We start from the raw sequence: 18,865 nt of genomic DNA, 5'->3' as shown, positions 1-18,865 counted from the left end.
TTATGCCTATATCCTTACTCTCATTCCCCTTTATTGTATCTGTAACATGCTGTACTTCTGTCGGTGCTGTGCTACTGGACAGAAACCCCTAATGTAAAGGTCCCCGAGGTCACTGCAGACTGTGCAATATCCAATGCTGAGGGCTAAAAGAGGAGATAGAGCTTTTGAAGCTTGAGATCTATGAATTTGGTGATTTGTTTTAAAAGCAGCTAAAAATATAATCTTTTTAAGCTTGCTTTTGGGTAACTTTTTGTTCTAACATTTAACCATTTTTGTTATGATGTTTGTCCTTAAAGGTGCTACATTAAAAATGCTTTTCACTTACTTTACTATAATGCCATGATTTTCACCAGCATCTTAAATGTACAGCAGACACCAGTTTTACTGGGGTTAGCTAGTAAAAGTCACACCAGCAGGGGAACTAAATAACGCCTGATTTTCTTTTCCGGACACAATTTGTAGCTGCACCAGAATCCGCCGGAAACGCACCCTGCGCTGTATTGTGTGGATGTGTTCTGCGTCAAAACACAGCTGAGAAAACAAACAAACATGTTTTACTGGATGAAGAGCGGCAGCAGCGGCGGCCCCGAGCCGGTCGACAGCGTCGGTAACATGTCTAAGAGCGACATACTGAGAGGAATCGTCACCGAGAAAATGAGCACAGCCGCCCGGGAGATCTTAGCGGTGGTGGAGAGGACTGTAGCCGATTACGAGGAGGAGGCTGCGGGCTTCAGGCGGGAGATCGGCCGTCAAAGGAGATTGCTGGAGCTCCTGCAGCCTAACGTCTCTCTGGAGAAAAGAGGTGAGTGGACAAATAAAGCGAGAGATAATGTCACTGCCCGCAGCCACAAAAAGCTGATTTGTAAATTTAGAATTTGCCGAACTTCGTTTAAAAATCGCTGATTTTATGTTTACAAGCTGTTAAACATACAGATGTGTAATTACAATAAAATGTGAATGCAGGGAAAACAATATTAGCGTTATTTGCGATTCGGCATGAATCTCTCTCAGCTTAAATGTAGAGAAGAGCAGATGATTCAAATATGTTTTGTGTTATTCATAAAAGGATATACCTCTGGTTCACCCTGGGATTTTTTTGTTTTTGTTTTTTTTCCCCTGAACTAGACCTTGAGGTGTATAAAGCCTCTACTTGAGGTAGAACCTTCAGCCTGGAGTGGTTATTCCATACATTTTTTTAGTGCCATGACCTCAGACTTTGAGGGACTAATTAGAATTTCTGCTGCTTCAGACTGTTCCAGTGAGATGGAGGTCGCCAACAGAAAACATCTGAGACCACCCAACTAAACTCTTCTTGAGCGTGCAATCTGACTTACTGCTTTTTATTAGCCACGCTCTGATGGCTGTTGTACAGACTCTTAAAAGCATGTAGCAACAGGCCATATAACCCATAACCACGCCCTTCTTCTTACAGGATATGCCACTCGGCGTAATGTAGTTATCCTTGAAAGCATAAGAATCTGGTCTAATTCTTATCCCAGATTGTCATTCTTTATTTTGTTTTGGGTTTTTTTTGTCTTTTTGGAATCTAGAGTTAATGTTTTCTTAGTGGTTTACAGAATAAAAACAATGATCAACAGGAAGGAGCGTCTTCGGAGCTGCAGTCAAACACCACAGTCACACAAAGCTGATATACTGATCAAATGTTCTTTTTGACCAAAAAACACAAAGTCCTACAGCCTGATGTGGAGAGGCATGAGGTGGAAGTCGTGCCTGAGGACGGAGAGGAGCAACAGCCCAAGCAACAGACAGGTACGTCTGAACAGTCTTACCATTAATTGTTTTTCTTTCTGTGGGGTGGGGGGGAGGGGTCGGGGGGTAGTTCAAGGCTTTTATAAAGAATATTGCAAAATGACACAGGCACCCCATAACATAGGTAACCCCATATATAGGTATATATCCAGAATACAACCAGTTGGCAACCAGATGAGTTGCGCTTATTGACTGATTAAGATTGATTGCAACATGTTGGCAGTCTGTCCATGTTTGTAAATTGGCCTCGAGTTATTTGCAAACATCACCAATTTGTCACCAGCAGTCAGTCAAAAGTCAGCCTGACTGTTTAGAAACAATTTGCCTCCTACTGTGTGTTAATAAGGAGGTTCAAAGTTTTTATTTTTTTATCACCATGGCCTCATCTGGTCAGAATGCAAAGAAAACTGCTATCAATTAGTTGCCGTATATGTTGGTTTACTTCACTGTAATCAGTAGTAACTTAAAGGAAGACACGCATGGACTGCTAAACTCTGAAAGAGAAAACAAGTCATTTAAGTTAATGATTTTAAGTCATTAACTTAAATAAAGATTTAAACTAAGAACTACAAATCAAACTCACCTAAGCTGCCGCCCCATGTGGGAGTGAAAAGAGGGCATGAAAGTGAGTGCAGTGCTTATATAATGTGCGCCAGGCGAGTTCAATTAGTCAAATTATTACTAAAGCAAACTGACTAAACCACATGTATTGTGTCTTTATCATCATATGATTCAAATTAAAAACCATAACAAAAAGTGACTTCTGATGTATCCAGGTGTGGAGGACACTGAGAGCCTGGGCCTGCTTTGGTACGACGACATTGATGACGATGAAGAGGAGCAGGAGTTGGTGCAACCAACAAGTTCCCGACAAAAACGAGAAGATCTAAAGGACCCAGATTATATAATGCCATCAAGGTTAGAAAAAACACCACTTTAAGGAACAACAAACTGTAGAGTAGGGATGGGTATCGTTTAGGTTTTATCCGATACCAGTACCAAACCGGTACTTTTGAAACGGTGCCGGTGCTTAAACGGTGCTCAAACCGATGCTTAAAGAATGGAGAACACAAAATTGGTCCAAAAACCTCTCATGTTCAGCTGTTTTTTTTGTAAAAAGATAACAATGTTAGCCTTTTCTGCAGCTATGGGGGACATATGGTATCACTCTTGGCTGGAAGCAGTGCTTAAACAATGGAAAAAACACAAACTTTGTCCAAAAACCTCTCATGTTTAACTTGCCTTTTTAGCCAGGGTGAAGAGAGTATCTGCCGTCAAACAAGAAGACAGCCGCATGTAACTACGACGGTGTTTGCTAGTTCACCTTACATGCATTAATGTCATAACGTGGTTAGCGTACTCAACGTAAATTACACATGAACAACATTAAGCTACTCACGCAGAGAAGAACGGCTGCTGCTGCCATCATCATCCGTCATCATTTCTGCTACACTGGCAGGGCTAGGGGCCAGGACTCTACTCTTCGGGTTTTTGGGGGATGTTGCTAACTCCGGGTCCGATAACAGGCACCACACCCACAGTAGATGTGCTCGGTGTGAGGTCTCACAGCAAGCTATCAAATACAGCGCATTTCTCGGCTTTTAAAAAAAAAACGCTATGCGTCGCCAGGTGTTTAATCAGATTTGAGGAGTTACCTCCTTTGACAGTATCACAGTATCAGCTTAAAGCACTTGTTGCAGCTGCTGAGTTTGCATCTTTTGCATCTTTTGCTGTGAAGTACAGCCAGACTTTTGACCACTTCCCCTTGAGTATTTTTAATCTGTAGCTCTGCTCTAAAAGAACGTACGTACCTGGGCCTGCCTACTATCCTCGGAAACGTAAAATGATTGGCTAGAATCTAAAGTGTGTCACAGCTCAGGAAAAAAAAGCACCGAAATAAAGCACCGAAATGTGCGCTGCTTTTCGGTCTGGTTACTACCGTTTATGTCAGAACCGGATACCGGTACCCATCCCTACTGTAGAGGTTTGTGATGTGGCCAACAATATGTGGATGGTCTCCAAGTTTATTTGCATTTGCTTTATAGTCTTTTATGGCACTGACTTAGTTCCTGCATTTTCACCAGAGTTCCGACTATCAGGAAGAAGCCCGGCAGACCTCGCATCAGTGACACAAAGAACCATATAGATCTCAGAGTCCGCATCCTGGAGGACTCTCACACCAATGTGCTTTCTAAGACGAGTATGAAATGAAATGTTAATCATTAAGGTTTTGTATTTGTCTGTCATGTGGTACAGTGTTAGCCGTGCTATTAATACCATTTTTTCTTTGTTCCTAAATCAAAGCATTTTCCAATGCTTACAAAAATATTTAATTACATTATTCATCATCAGAAATAGTCAAAGACTGGCCAACTAATCACTTGAACTAATGAATACTAGGGCAAGGTTTGGTTTTACTGACTGCCTAAGGACTATTGATCTTAAGATGAATTTCTTCTGTTCCAGTATTCAAGAAGTTCCCAGCACACGACCTGAAGTGCCCTCTTGGTCTACAGGAAGCTGACTTCCTGGACCTGTTGAAGTCCACCTTTCCTCAGCTGGCAGATGATGAACCTTTTGACTTGTTCACAACTGACAGAACCCGGAGGCTCCAGCCCCTGAAAGTGAAGACTGTGACTCCAGAGGAGATCCACAGGTTTACTGGAAACTCTGCCCTCTACATCCGCCTGAAGGTAGACGCTGTACCTGTTTGTGCTGCTTTTGCCTCTGACATTGGTAGGATTTTGATAATTTTGCCTCTTTATACCACAATAACAGATTTAAAATGCAACAATCATGATGTGATTTAAATGTACACTTTAAGATTTTACAAAAATGTTAAAGAAATTTTAGCTATTTTACTCTCAGTTAACACAAGTACTGATAATAATTTGGAAATGAACTCTTGCAGACTAGTGAGGAGGGAGAGAAAGAGTTTCCCCCTTCACCAACAAACGATGACTGTCCATCCAGCGATGCTGACATAACAAAAAACAATGAAGCCGAACTCCAGTCAAGGTAAAAATAAAAACGGGTATAAGGATTTGTGTGCTCTTCATTGACCGACGATATCAAAAACAAGACTCGATATCAAGAATGTTGATGTAAATCTAGATGCTGGATTGTGATAATTCAATGAAAAACATGAAATTTAAAAATTATTGAGGGAACAAATTCTGATCTAACGAATACCAAACCCAAAATTCTGTGGTTCAAGTTCTCTAATGGATGAGTTTGTTGTTTTTAGTTATTGCAAGTAGACGAAACCTATGGCTTATATGTACAGACGCTCAGTACTTACTTACCTTTAACCGTTTTGTTCCACAGCAGCTCTGATCAGCATACAGACAGTCCCAGTGTGGACATGCTAGCCAGCAGCTCAACATCACAAAAGCAAGACCTGCAAACAGATAAAGAGGCCGGTGAGAGGGAAGTGGACAGAAAAGATGAACACAAAGCCTTGGCTGTAGACAAATGCTTTAAACCTGTTTCTGAGCTCCAGGTGACAAAAAAGATGAAGAAACAAGTGCGCAAAACTGACATGAAGGAGATAGAGAAGAGTAAAATAGCCTGTAAAGTGTGTGGAGTGTGGTACTTGAACCTGGGCAGCTTGATCAAACACACCTGGAGTCACCTGGAGGAGCCACAGGGTGGTTGTGGAGTTTGCGGAGAGCAGTTTGAATCTGTGGATGAGTTGAAGAGACATATCAGAATTCACCAGAAAACTCACGACTGCTCATATTGTGGGAAATCTTTCTTCACCATCGTCGGTCTTAACAGCCACGTTTCTCTGCACACAGGAGACAGGCCATTCAAATGTAAGATTTGCAGCAAAACCTTTGCTTACATGTCTGGTCTGAATGCTCACCATTGGGTCCATGTGGAAGAGAAACCACACAAATGTGACATTTGCCCAAAATCCTTTGGTTTGAAGGCGCAGCTCCAAGCTCACAGCAAGATACACACCAGCAAAGACAGATACGTCTGCAATATCTGTGGAAAGTCTGTCTGTGACCTTCGATCTTTGACCCGCCACAAGTTCACTCACTCTGGAGAGCGGCCGTATGGCTGCCAAATCTGCGGGAAGCGTTTCAAACTTTCCGGCAACCTGAAGTCCCATGAGAAGATCCACATGGCCAGGGAGCGACCTTTTCTCTGCCACGTCTGCTGCAAATCCTTCCTGTCAAACTGCAGCCTGATGACTCACATGAAGACGCACAGCAGCGAGAGGCCGCACGTCTGCGGCGTGTGCAGCAAAGGCTTCGTGTCCAACGGCGAACTCAAGGTTCACATGCGAGTGCACACTGGTGAGGCGCCGTACGGCTGTTCCGAGTGCGGCCGTTTCTTCAAACGCAAGACTCACCTGACCAACCACATCAGGAGCCACTTGGGCATCAAACGGTTTGTGTGCGCGATCTGTGGGAAGGCGTGCTCTCGCCAGGAACACCTGACGGTCCACATGAGGACCCACAACGGAGAGAGACCGTACCAGTGCACCATCTGCGAAAAAGCCTTCACCCAGAGCCACTGTCTGAAAACGCACATGAAGAGCCACCAGGTGGAGGAAAACTCTGTCCCCAGTCCATCCACAACCTAAACGACACTGAAAACAACAACTTTTTTTTATCATAATATACTGTGATCTGTGAACTTTATATTTCATTTTTTTAAACTGGAAAAAGTGTTGTGGATTTTTTTTCTTCTTTTTATAACTTTTTGTGCTAAAACACGTGGTTCTTAGATCATCATGTCACTTACAGCAAACATGTAGTCTGGTGATCAACAGTTCTACTAAATCGTTATTTGTTTGGGCATCAAAACCTAAGTTACTGAAGGACCTACTTATAAAATAAAACAAAAAAAATCACAAAGTTCTGTAAAAAATTTACAGTAAAATGTTAGTCATGTAAACCACTCTGCTTTAAATAAAAAGGGGAAAAAACGTAACTATTTGAATTCTTGGTTTGTTTCTTTTCTCTTTTAACACAGTAATACTGATAATCAGAAGTCTCAAAATTAGTTTAGTATGATTTTGGCCATCTTAAAAGTCTTTGAGTTTCATCTTGTTTCCTAATTGTTCCCCTTAATTGTGTTTCAGGGGGAACTTTGTATTAATCAAATTGTTTTAAAAGTGAGCTAATATCAAGCCAACAGCCATTGTAAACAGATGTTCCCAGATTTTTTCTTAGAAACCACAGATATCCTCCGCAGTTGTTTTAAAGGAAAACGCACCTTTGAGTGTTGAAATGCCAGTGTACTCAGAGGCAGGGATTTGAAAGTAGCCAATCCGAGAGCGTTGTTCATCTCTCTTAATTGCATCTCCAGCAGATACAGTCCAGCGTTCCCACATCATACATGTAGCTCGAGTGTTTTTCATTTTGTTCTTAAAGTCCTGCATCCCCAGATTTATATATTCAGGGTTTAAACTATAAAATCATTTATAGGCAATTTTGTTTTACCACATCCAAAATTCAAGGTTTTTCAAAATTCACGGGTGTTCTTGGACCGTAACCCCCCATCAATTTCAGGGCTCAAATGTACATTAGCACACACTTTAGATCAGCATATAACTGTAAAAGTGGGCAGTCAGAATAACGAAAACCAGTAAAAAGCTTTAAAAAAAAGCCAAACATCTGCTGTCACACTCCTCTGTATTCATACAGCGTCTTTCATCACAGCAGCCCTAACAGCATTAACTGCTGCAGTGCTTGTATCTACTAGGGCAGTAAGTGGAGGTGCTTTCCACCACAACGAGTCTCAAAATCATTTATGTTTGTGAGCTACAGTTTGACTGCAGCTGTTCCTTACCACTAAACTATTGCCTAATCTAATAAAACCAGCCTGCTGTCATGAGGAAAATATAAAATATTTGCCCTTACTTGTACTGAGATGAAAAAAATTGTTGAAAATCTGTCTGAGAAAAAAAAAATCAGTGGTTTTTCAGTCATGACTCATGTTGGTTCTTTAACATTAATTCATGTTGAAGTGTTATTGGTCATTGTAGTCTGATCACATAGTATTATGATCAGACATTTAAATAATATAACTGAATTGTGTTAATTTTGTTTAATTATTGTATTGGATGCGTCAAAGCTTGAAGGTGTGTTTTGTTGTCTCCATTACTGTAGAAAATAAAAATGGTTTAGTGGCAATTAAAATGAGTTCAGAACTTGAGTCATCTCTTAAATCCTGAAAAACTGCTCTACTCTACATATGCTATTTTATTTTATTTTATTTTATTTTATTTTATTTTAATTTGGGAAGCAGAAAAACTGCTACTGCCACTGAAATACTGCAGATGGCAGGAGAAACTTCCAACCTTGCAATAATAAACTGGAGAAAAAAAAGAACAAATGTTGTTTCTCTGCAGACGGGATTAGAGCTGCACCAAAACAAAACAAAAACCAACCTTGAAAAACATCAAATAAAAAATAGAAACACTTGAGTGCGCAATGAAAACATAATTAACTAGAGATAAAGGAGTGGCGGAGAGATCAGCGAAAGAGTTAACTTAAACAGAAAAAAAATCTCCACACAGAAACAACCATCCAGGTTTATAAAACTTTGAAATCCAGAAGCTTCTCTAAAGTTAGCAGCTGAAAAACAATCATTTTGGGGGGATTTCTGTCGTATTCTGTGTCATTTTACACTGTTAGTTTGTATAAAAATTGACCAATACTTTATTTTTTGTTTTAAACCTTTAACCCTGCAATTATATATATACAAAACTACCTTGTACTGCTATTGTTTTTAGTACAAATAGCCTAAAATATCACATTAGTTACAGACATCAGTCATACAAATAAAAAAAAGACACTGGATGATCGCTTTTATTTCCTTTGGCTCTCAGCGTTCTTGTGAAGTGATTGCAATTAAAATTAGCACCTTGAAGCCAGAGGCATTGGTAGTAAGCAGAAGAAAGATGAGGCTCTACTCAGGGTTGCTGCCTCAAGTTGAAGAGTTCAAGTAGCTCGGGGGTTGTGTTTGCGAGTGAGGGAGCAGAGCACTGACTCTGTGATGTCTGCTGCGATGTGGAAGACCTGGCAATCTATCCATTCTTACAAGCACAAGCTGAAAGTACAATAAAATCTTGATGTCAAGTAGTGGGAATAAGTAGGACTCTAAACTGTACAACGGTGTTTTGATTCTGCGTTCTGCAGTGTTCTTATATCTAAAAAACTCCAATAAATCACTTCGAGGAATCAAACCTTGCCTCTCTTCCCTCGCACGATCTAATATCGTCGTGTTGGTGTTGTTCATGTTGTTCCAGATCAACATTGCAAGTGACCAATCAGAATACTATGTTGATCTGGGAACAACACCAACACGACGATATCAGATCGTGCGTGATCTCGTGGGCTGTGATCCAACATGTGATTGCTTTTTGTGGTAAAGCTACACAACATCAACTGCATGCACTCTGACAGTATGTGACACACACACACACACACACTCATGAAATCTGCAAGTGTTTTGTTTTTCTTCCTGGGGGAAGAAACTGTTTCGCAGTCTGGCAGTGAGGCCCGAATGCTGCAGTACCTCTTGCCAGAAGGCTGCAGGGTGAAGAGTGTGTGTGAGGGGTGTGTGGGGTCCTCCACAATTCTGGTGGCTTGTGGATGGAGCGGGTGATATATGCCTCATGCCTCTTTCCTCCATCACAGATGGAGGGAAGAGGCATGATCTGATATCGTCGTGTTGGTGTTGTTCCCAAATCAACATAGTAAATGTTGTTCCAGGATCAACATTGCAAGTGACCAATCAGAATATTGTGACATCATACTTTTGCGACTTCAGGAAAAACCGCCGTAAAACAAAAAACTGTACTTAAGCTGCGAGAAACCGCCTCTGTCCGCCGATCAACGGACCCTGACCCTGACCCTGACCCTTTAATAAACGCTAAGCAGAACTGACATTGTCCTTGCAACACTGGAATTTCATAAATGCACGAATGGCTTGGCACGCCAAAGAATAACGTCACAAGAATGTGATTGGTCACTTGCAATGTTGATCCTGGAACAACATTTACTATGGCTGTATCCCAATACAGGGTCTGCAGCCTTAAAGTACGCAGCCTTAACGGTCCACAAGGGCCGCGTACTTAAAGACCGCTAAGAAGTGCGAGGCTTGTGAAATGGGACGGTCTAGCCTCCATCGCGCTGCCCAGGTTGCCCAGCAGCCATGATACTAACAGCTGGAAATGTTTCATACAGCTTTGTTTGACAGAAATGAAGGAGAAAATCTTTTGTTCATTTGTTTGGTTGTTTCTACATAAGCTTTGATTTGATAAGTATCTGAGGCTGAGACCACAGGACAGTAAAAACATGATTGTTGGGCTTCATTTCTGTACTGAACAGTCATTTAAGATTAGCTAGTAAATAACAATTAGCTAATGTTGTTCATGAGACTAAAGTCATCTCACTTTGGTAATGTAAATATAATATGGCCAATATTAAAGTTATTATTTCAATCATTATTAGTTATTACAGCAGTGAATGACTCTGTTTCAAATACTGAGCTTCAGTAAAGATTCAAGCTGCATTTATTTATATTATTTTTATTTCCTGTCACCTTAAATCTTCACTCAAAGACAGGTTTCTTTGACACTGTATATATAACTGTGTTATATATAAGAGACAAATATTGTTCTTTTAATATGTTGGCATTACTAAATTTCTCTCAAAGCTGACTTTAAATATCCATGAAATCATCACATTCTCTGTAAGATTAACGTCAACTATTGACCGGCGTATATTTTAAAGTAAAGGCTTTAAAACCAAGTTAGTACAAACGTCACTAATGTCACATAACTTTGCCGACATGTGGCCAACAGTAATGTTTTAATGTTATTAAACATCCACACATAAATAAGTAACATAATATTCAGTACTTACTTTTAAAAGTTTACTCTTCGGGCGCCCCTCTTCCGCCGTTTTTTTTTTTCTGGCAAAATTATCCACACCCACTGCCACGCTATGCATTCTGGGATATGTTGGGCCACGAAGTCTACACCGCCACGTCCTTAAAATTCAGGGAAATGAAGGACGCATTTGAGGGCCGCATTTCGAGCAGCCTTTGAATTGGGACAGCGTTCACAGCGTCGCTGTGACGTAATCGGCCTTAAAATGTGGCCTTTAAGGCTGCAGACCCTAAATTGGGATACAGCCTATGTTGTTCCAGGAACAACACCAACACGACGATATCAGATCATCCCAAGAGGCACAGTCAAACACTCATGCGCTGTCCATGGTCCTGAAATTATCACAGTTTCATAGGAGTGTAATAACAGCACTTTGATCTGTTATATAAATAAAACAGAACTGAACTAAATACTTTTTTCACATGTTTTTAAAGATAACATAACATAACATAAATTAATTGATCAGACTGATGTCCATACAAGGGCTCATTATTTTTAGGACAGTCTGTGATGTCATCCCTCTGCTCTGCTATCTGTTCTGCAGCCATTTCTCTTTGTGATTGTCATGCTGGTATTCTCCATGTTTGTTCCTCATCTTTGAGTAGATGATGCTTCTTCCACGCAGCAATAACTGTGACCATAGCAAGCACCCTTTTTTGACGTTTAATATCTGTGTAATTAGCAGTGAACTGCAAGTTGCAGATGTTAGAAAATCAGTTTGCGCCCTTGATTTAAACAGTGTTGGGGTTCATTATTTTTTTCAAAGTAATGTATTACACTCTACTCTCTCATTACTAACATTACATATTTAAGGTGTCCTGCATATGTGATATATTTTTCCCTATATGAAGTCATTCTTTTTTGAACAAAAAGACAACAACACAGAGCCTATTAATCTTTCAGTCATTTCAACCCCCCCACAATCCCACATGCGTACTACCCTTTAGGGCTAAGCCCCGGGTGTATCAAATGTCTGCCTCCGCCTCTGAGCTAATGTCTACCCTACTGTTACTTATTTTATATTAAGATTTAAAAATCTACTTGGTATTAGTATTGCTTGTAGCCTTCATTAATAGTAATAAATAACACGGCAATATTCATGTAGTTGTAAAAAGCTTGATAATATATTAAGTAATCCAAAGTATTCAGAATACGTTACTCTCCTTGAGTCACTTAACTGAATACGTTACAAAATACATTTTGGGGCATGTATTCTGTAATCTTTAGTGGAATACATTTTAAAAGTAACCTTCCCAACACTGACAACACGGGTTCTCACTCCCTAAGGGTAATATTTTACGCTAGGTGACAAATCGTCAACATTTTACGCTTTTGCGTACCCAAAACGTTCCTAAATGACGAGATCGGAGGGGGGAAAAAGAGAGAGAAATTATGAGAACCGTTTGGACTCAATCTACACATTTTTGTTCATTTTCTTAAAATCGCTTTGGAAAACACTATTTTACGTCATTTCAGTGCTGGTTATGGTTAGAAATAGGCTTATGGTAAGATTTAGGCCTGGTATACATGGCTGGAACGTCCACGGGAGTGAGAACAGGCTGACACTGAACATGAAGAGCCACCAGGTGGAGAAAAACGATGTCTCCAGTCCGTCCACAGAGACATCGTGGATGGACTTTAGATACTCTAAGTATTTCAGTTAGAGCACTAACAACAACTTCTTTTTGATCAGTTTTACACATAATGTACTTTGAGTTGCAGTTTTTTTACATCTGAAAAATTTGTATTTCATTTTTTTAAAAGAAAAAAATTGTTGTGGAGATTTTTCTTTTTATTACAATTTTTTTGCCAAAACACGTGATTCTCAGATCCTTTTGTGACTTACAGCTTTCACTTACTGAAGTCCAGGGACAAACGCTTGATTTAATTCAGCGTTTTGCCAGTTTTATTTAGTTTTTAATCTATTTCTCATTTTTAAAAAGTGACTGTGAACTTCTGTAAATATCAACACTCACCGAGTTCTTTTGATTCCTCAGAGGCATCTGATGGAAGACAAAACACACTGCTCACTACACCATTTCACACTTTATTTCTCTTTCACATTACTTCTAGAAGGGAGATACGTCATGTATGACACGGTGCCGCAGATCTCAAAATGGTGGTGGTGCCCCTGACAGTTTTACAGAAGCTCTCTCATTCTAGTCTAAACAACAGTAAGTGTCTCAGTAACTTTCCACTAGAGATGGTCCCCACTTATCTGCATTTTCCAAAGCAAGCATGAGAGTCTGCAGCTTTCTACTCCCCAAGGACACCTGGTCTAATGCCTTTATTTTTCAGGGCTCCGTCCACTCAATACTACACTATATAACTTTATTAATAAAAAGCATAGCATTATTGAGGCACTGCAAATTATTTAATTCCAACAGTCCCTCCTTTGATCTGCCCCATGGCAGATCAACACTATTAAAAGCCATCAAACATCATCATGTCTGCTTTGGTATTAGATCCAATCCCCAACAGCCCTGTTAACCAACCTTACCAATAATCCCCTAATAGACCACAAATTACCCAAATAGCTGTAAGTATGAATAAGGAAACCCTAATGAACCTAATACACACTTTCCTGTTCTGGTGTCTTAGATAAACCACGGCCTGAAGCCTGCCCTGGGGTCCTGCCCTCCTTTTCAGGCTGTTTGCGACCATTGCTGCTGCTGCTCACAGTGCTGTCCATCCTGGCTCTGGCCCCAGTTGGGGCAGTCCTCTCTCCAGTGTCCATGCTCACTGCAGGTGAAACCTGCATCGTGTTCTGTGTTTTGTCCGTTCTGTATAACTTGTATATTTTATAGTGAAATGCCATCTTGCCATCATCTTAGTGGTAGCAATAAAAAGCAGTTAAGTATTGATAATCAAACAAGGGGAAAAACGCTGGCTTTCAAATAGCTTTCTGTTAATGCTTGTAACAAATAAAAGTATTTCAGTTAGAGCACTAACAAAATTCTCCAAACAAAACATAAACTTCAGGCCCATAGTTGTCTGCAGTTTTTTGTGACCTTTTGAATTAATGTTAAACATAAACCATTGCAGCTTCTTCAGTCTGTTAAAAAGCCTTTACCCTGGAACACGAACCTTTTACCAGTCATGGAAAGCTTTATTACATTTGTGGAAATTATTGTCAACAATAACTCTAATGAAACTTTGAAATTCTGAGTTCTTTCTTTTGATATTATTGCCGTCTTCGTGCTCCTCCTCAGCGAATAACCTTTTTTCATTTGTTCATACAAACCTCTGTTCCTTATGTGTGAAAAAAGGGAAAAAATCAAGCCGGCTTGTTTTCCATGACAGAATTTTATGTTCCAAATAAACCAAAGTGTGAAAAATCCTAAACATGTCAGAATAGTCCGTATAATCCTCTCTGAATTTGTGAGGTGAAAGTTTGGTTTGTTCCTGATGTTTCCAGTTTTTTCTTAGTTTGACTGCTCACATCCATGGGTCCGTTGTGTTTTAAGCCAATCCATGATCTTCGTTTAAACCTAATCCATCATGCTCAAACCTAACCAAGTAGATCTACAATTGCTAAACCTTATAGTAGTAGTAGTAGAAGTACTAGTCTCAAAGTTAGTTTCACACTTTACATTCTTCTCTCAGAAAAATGAGAAAATTCTTGTAATGAAAAAATAGGATTAAATAAGATTAAGATTAAATATTGTGACTGTCTCACAAACTGCCGTGAGACTGAGTTGGCTGGTCAGGGCAGATCCAACATGTCTCGCTCGACCAGAAGCTGCTGAGTTTGTGTGTGCACCAGCATCAGGGCGTGGATGATGATGCGCAGGATGGGCGTAGCCTCCTGCTGGTTCTGCACACACACCAGCTGCAGAAAGTACTGTCTGTCGGGAAGGGCGAGGAAGACAAATTCTGCTGCCTGCCGGAGCACCCAGGGGTGGTGTGGGGCCAGCGCCACCTTGTAGGCATCCCTGAACGGATAACAGTATGTATGTTAGTCAATTTTTACTCTAAACATGAGAGTTGGAGTCTGTCTGAGTACTTAAAAACAGACTGGTGGGGTTACCTGCTCAGCTCCCCCGGCGTTTTGTATTGTCCGTTTTCATCCGGTCCTTCAGCCAAACCCTCCAACATTAGCTTCAGCCAGAGGAGGGAACGGTGCAGCCGGAGCAGGGTCCTGCAGCCTGAGTCTGTGCGGTACGAGAAGTTAACCATATCCGCTCTCAACTCCGCCTCCATCATGGATCTAACAGAACGATACGCCTCCAGAGAAAAATAAAACCAAAAATGACAGTGTCACAGTGTGATGCCAGGATTTTGTGAACTTTGGCCTCACTATTTCTTCAGGAATGTCTTTGTTACCATTTAAAAACATCAACAATAAACCAAAATGTTAAAAAAACAAACAAGAAAATTCACATTTATTTTTTGGCAGGTATACTAGAACATGGTTTGTGTTAGATGAAAATTTCACACAATAATCCTCAAACTCACCCCTGTTTTTAATCCAAATGCTTCTGGGGTTTGTAGTCCAGCGGGTTTCCCATTAGCCTCTGCACTGTGTCTGAGTGACAGCTCTCGAATCAGCACAACCTTTTCTTGCACCTTCTGAGAGAAGAAACTGACCATCGGCCCAAGCGACTCCATGAACCTGAGGGCAAAAACATTGATGAGACCCTTCTGTGAAGATAACACGAGTGCTGTGAGAATCAGCTTTCACAGATTTTAGTATTTTTTTAGTAAACTTTTTGTTTGTCCCTGCATCGTCATTTTTAATTTTGGACCTTGGTTTTATGTTAAATTAGTCAATCAAGAGCACATACCAAGAAAACATGCCCCTGTGGGACCACAGTGGGTAGCTGTGGGTAAACTCTGGGGCTGTGTGGGTAAGACAACCCAACACTTGTCCAATGCACCCCCCAATGGGTGTGCCTGCACTGGGCTCGCCCATAGAAAACATGTGGTAAGTTAAAGCTAACATGTTTTGTCTGATTGATTTTTAATTCATTTTTGATTGATTGATTTTTAAACCCAGAAATGTTACATTTATTAGCATAAAATCAGATAGATGGACAGATAGATAGATACTGTCACCAATGGTGGATACTCACAAAAAGCCAAAGTTTTAAACAATGACATCAGCACAAGTAGTTGCCGTAAGCCAAAATCTCAAACTGCTCTAAACACTTGTTTTCTGTGGGATTTCCTTAAATGATCACTTGTGAGCCTTGAAGCCACACCCGCAATAAACTTTCCACATTATATTGTGATATAGCTCTATTTTTATTTTGCCTGGGTGGCAGCTCTACGCTTCCGTACTAAAGGGCTCCACCAAGGCCTAAAGTAAAACAAAAAGACTCATGCAAAGTCAAAGAATAAGAGTAATGATACTGTCGAGCTGTTTGTGTACTTCAGCAGCTGGTCCCAGCTCTTCAGGTATGGCTCCAGCAGGATGTCACCGTCGTTTGCCAGGCTGGATTTCAGGTACAGCAGCAGATGTGAAGCCTGAAATGACTGGCCGGGGCACTCCTTTATGAGGGACAGGGCTCCATCTGGCTCCGCCCACTGCTCAGGGGCCCACGGAGGCTCCAGCTAAAAGAGAGAAACTTCTTTTACTGAACAACATGATATTTACTGTTATCATGATCATGTTAGTTTCTCTTTGTTTCTCTTCTTCATTTCTAGTCTCTTCATGATAGACTTTGTATTTGCTTTCACATGTCCTTAGTCAGTTTTAATAATTTAATTAAAAAATATAGTAATATATATATTATTAAATATCATTCAAACCTTTCTAGTTTAACTAAAACTATTAAACTTAGGTGAAGTATTGACTAATTTTATGTCCAAACATTTTGTTGAAGAGATATTAATCGAAACTCTCCTATGGCAGGCTGTACTTTCCAGCAGTACCAGTTTGTACTGCATGATGGTGCAGCAAGTCATTGTTAGCTTTATTTCACCAGGTAGGTCTTAAAACAGACATTGGTATTTATACAGGTGTTCTGGAAAAACAAAACAACAGTCCTCTAAGAAAAATTTGATTATATCACTCAGAAGAGCTTTTTAAAGGTTTGAATTTTTTGTGAAAATTACAGGTTTTTATTTATTGTGCGACTTACATGTATATAAGTGGGATTAATCTTACCTTCTGGTGGTAAAAACTCAAACATGGCTGCCAGGGGCTGCCACAGTCCCAGACTCCACCCTGGGCTGAAACAAACAGATGACAAACCAACCAAACAAACCTCTGGTTAGACAAATAAGATGCAAACCTCATCAGCTGTCACGCAGAGTTAATATATTAAATGATTGCATTTGGTAATAAAGTTGGTTAAAAAGAAGCAATGTTCAGTTAACATTATTAACTTTAGGATTTCTGGTAATGTAGTTTTGATTTTAGGGTTCATCATATGTTTATCAATGTAAAATGAAAATATAAAAGTAGCTAGTGCAGTACTTCCAAACTCTAAAAATCTAATGTGCGTTATTGTTACATTTTTTTAAATTTATTTTGGGACTCGTAGAGTAGCTCTGTTATTTATACTGGGCTTTTATACAGCCCGACTTACACGATGAGCTCACTTACTTTTGACTGGCCAAATTCTGGAAGCCTGCTGAGGGGCAGCTGAAGTCTAGTTTTCTCTCTGTCCACACTTTATGTCACATTTTCTAAGTAGCAGGGTATTTTAGGCTGATAAAAAGCTAGGAAGACGGCTTTACCGGATAAAATTGTAAGTTAACATGAGCTTATCTGTAGAACATGTTATCATAAAAAGTGAGTTCAGGTTAGCTTGCTAGGGTTAGGGGGTACCTTAACTCACTTGCTAACATTGATGCTAAAATTACTTTATGAAGCCTTACTAGCGTGATTATTTACTGAGGGTTATTTTCTTTTCCCTATAAAGAGTAAGCCAGGCAGGCGTTTATCAGATCAGTGATTCTGGCTGATATCAGCAAACATTAGCTTACCTGATATTATTTGATACCAATAATATCAGGTAAGCCCTTACTGACTAACCTTAGCTTGCTTGCTAATGCAAATGATACAAAATCAAAGCAACAAAACCAAACACAAACTATCTCGAGCCTCCCTAAAAACTCACCTGATTGGCCAACTTCTGGAAACCTGTTGAGGGGAAGCACCCAGTGCTTTGTAAACTTAAACAGAGTCTAGGAGTGAATCTTTGCTTCCTGAGGTTGAATTTATATACTTTCAACTCAATATTTGAAACCATATAAAATGTATGGTCTTTCATATATCTGTATCTAGTTATTTATGACAGAATAAGCAGAATAGATCATCTTTAAGTGTCTTAACACTACATGAGCAAATATACTTTGTTACAGTCTGTGGTAGAAAATAACTGAGATTTGGAACCAACAGTGACGAAGGAAACTCACGCAGCCAGAAAGAGCTGACGAAGAGGAGCAGAGCCAACATGGCCGACAGCAGCACGTAATGAAGCAGCAGTGTCCGTCTGAGGAAAACCATGGTGACCAAAACACACATACACTCACACACACACACACACACACACACACACACACACAATCAGCCAAACCACACAGATTTGCCTGGGATCCTCACTTTTTTCTCACACAAATTAAAACACATCATCTACCGTTACTTCATACCATGCTCTCTCTATCAGTCACTCTCTTGGGATCAAAGGTCGCTCACTCCCACAGGTGTAAACACACGGGGACAACCTTTGCTCCTGACCTTCTTTGTGTAGCAGCTTATCTTAGCCCATTTTATCTTAACCACATGTCATCCGCAGAGTTTGCTGACTGAAACTCAGACCTCACAGAGACAGTTTTTATACACTGATTGGATCTTTTTGTAACAAAAAAAACCCCATCAACGCTGACCAGGTGATATTTGTGCTTCAGACTGTGTATCTCGGAAGCTGCAGAAGAAGCTGGATGTCTCCTTTTGGCAAAATATGACTTCCATTGATGCAGACAGGAGGAGCTGAAGGAAGGGGGAACGTTTGTGTTCCTGGTGGTTCTCAATGTCTTTTACGGCGATTATACTCACCGTTCTTGCCCTTGGTACAACAGTGCTGTATGGCAGTTACAAATGGATATGGTTGTGTGATGCCATCACTGCTCGCGCCCAAAGCAATCAATGTGGTGGGTATAATGTGGCTCACATTTAATCTTCAAAAAGCTGTTACTATGAATGACCCCTGTGGCTGTTAATTGAAC

At 40.3% G+C, this 18,865-nt stretch overlaps 2 protein-coding genes across 3 annotated transcripts; one reads left to right on the top strand and one right to left on the bottom strand.

Moving 5' to 3' along the window:
* Positions 1–473: 473 nt before the first annotated feature.
* LOC102792150 (uncharacterized) lies at positions 474–7,897 on the top strand. 2 transcript variants are annotated; one of them, XM_035915884.2, is made up of 7 exons: positions 474–802; positions 1,690–1,770; positions 2,547–2,688; positions 3,855–3,970; positions 4,237–4,463; positions 4,682–4,788; positions 5,101–7,897. In XM_035915884.2, the coding sequence occupies exons 1-7, from the start codon at positions 550–552 to the stop codon at positions 6,365–6,367; spliced, it is 2,193 nt and encodes a 730-aa protein (XP_035771777.2). In that variant the 5' UTR covers positions 474–549; the 3' UTR covers positions 6,368–7,897. The 2 variants fall into 2 exon arrangements, with proteins under 2 accessions (XP_035771777.2, XP_006808915.2); XM_006808852.3 differs by having other exon boundaries at positions 5,098–7,896.
* A 5,859-nt stretch (positions 7,898–13,756) lies between these two features.
* LOC102792452 (ceramide-1-phosphate transfer protein-like) lies at positions 13,757–18,320 on the bottom strand. The gene is made up of 6 exons (XM_006808853.3): positions 18,056–18,320; positions 16,800–16,864; positions 16,062–16,243; positions 15,146–15,302; positions 14,718–14,914; positions 13,757–14,622 (listed from the first exon to the last, which is right to left on the bottom strand). The coding sequence occupies exons 1-6, from the start codon at positions 18,162–18,164 to the stop codon at positions 14,394–14,396; spliced, it is 939 nt and encodes a 312-aa protein (XP_006808916.2). The 5' UTR covers positions 18,165–18,320; the 3' UTR covers positions 13,757–14,393.
* Between the last annotated feature and the right edge of the window lie 545 nt (positions 18,321–18,865).

The sequence above is a fragment of the Neolamprologus brichardi genome, chromosome 3 (genome assembly GCF_056152115.1).
Source record: "Neolamprologus brichardi isolate AB-2024 chromosome 3, ASM5615211v1, whole genome shotgun sequence".
In the NCBI taxonomy this organism is placed as follows: Eukaryota; Metazoa; Chordata; class Actinopteri; order Cichliformes; family Cichlidae; genus Neolamprologus; species Neolamprologus brichardi.
Note: the sequence above shows the minus strand (reverse complement) of the source record. Positions and strands in the feature narration are given on the sequence as shown.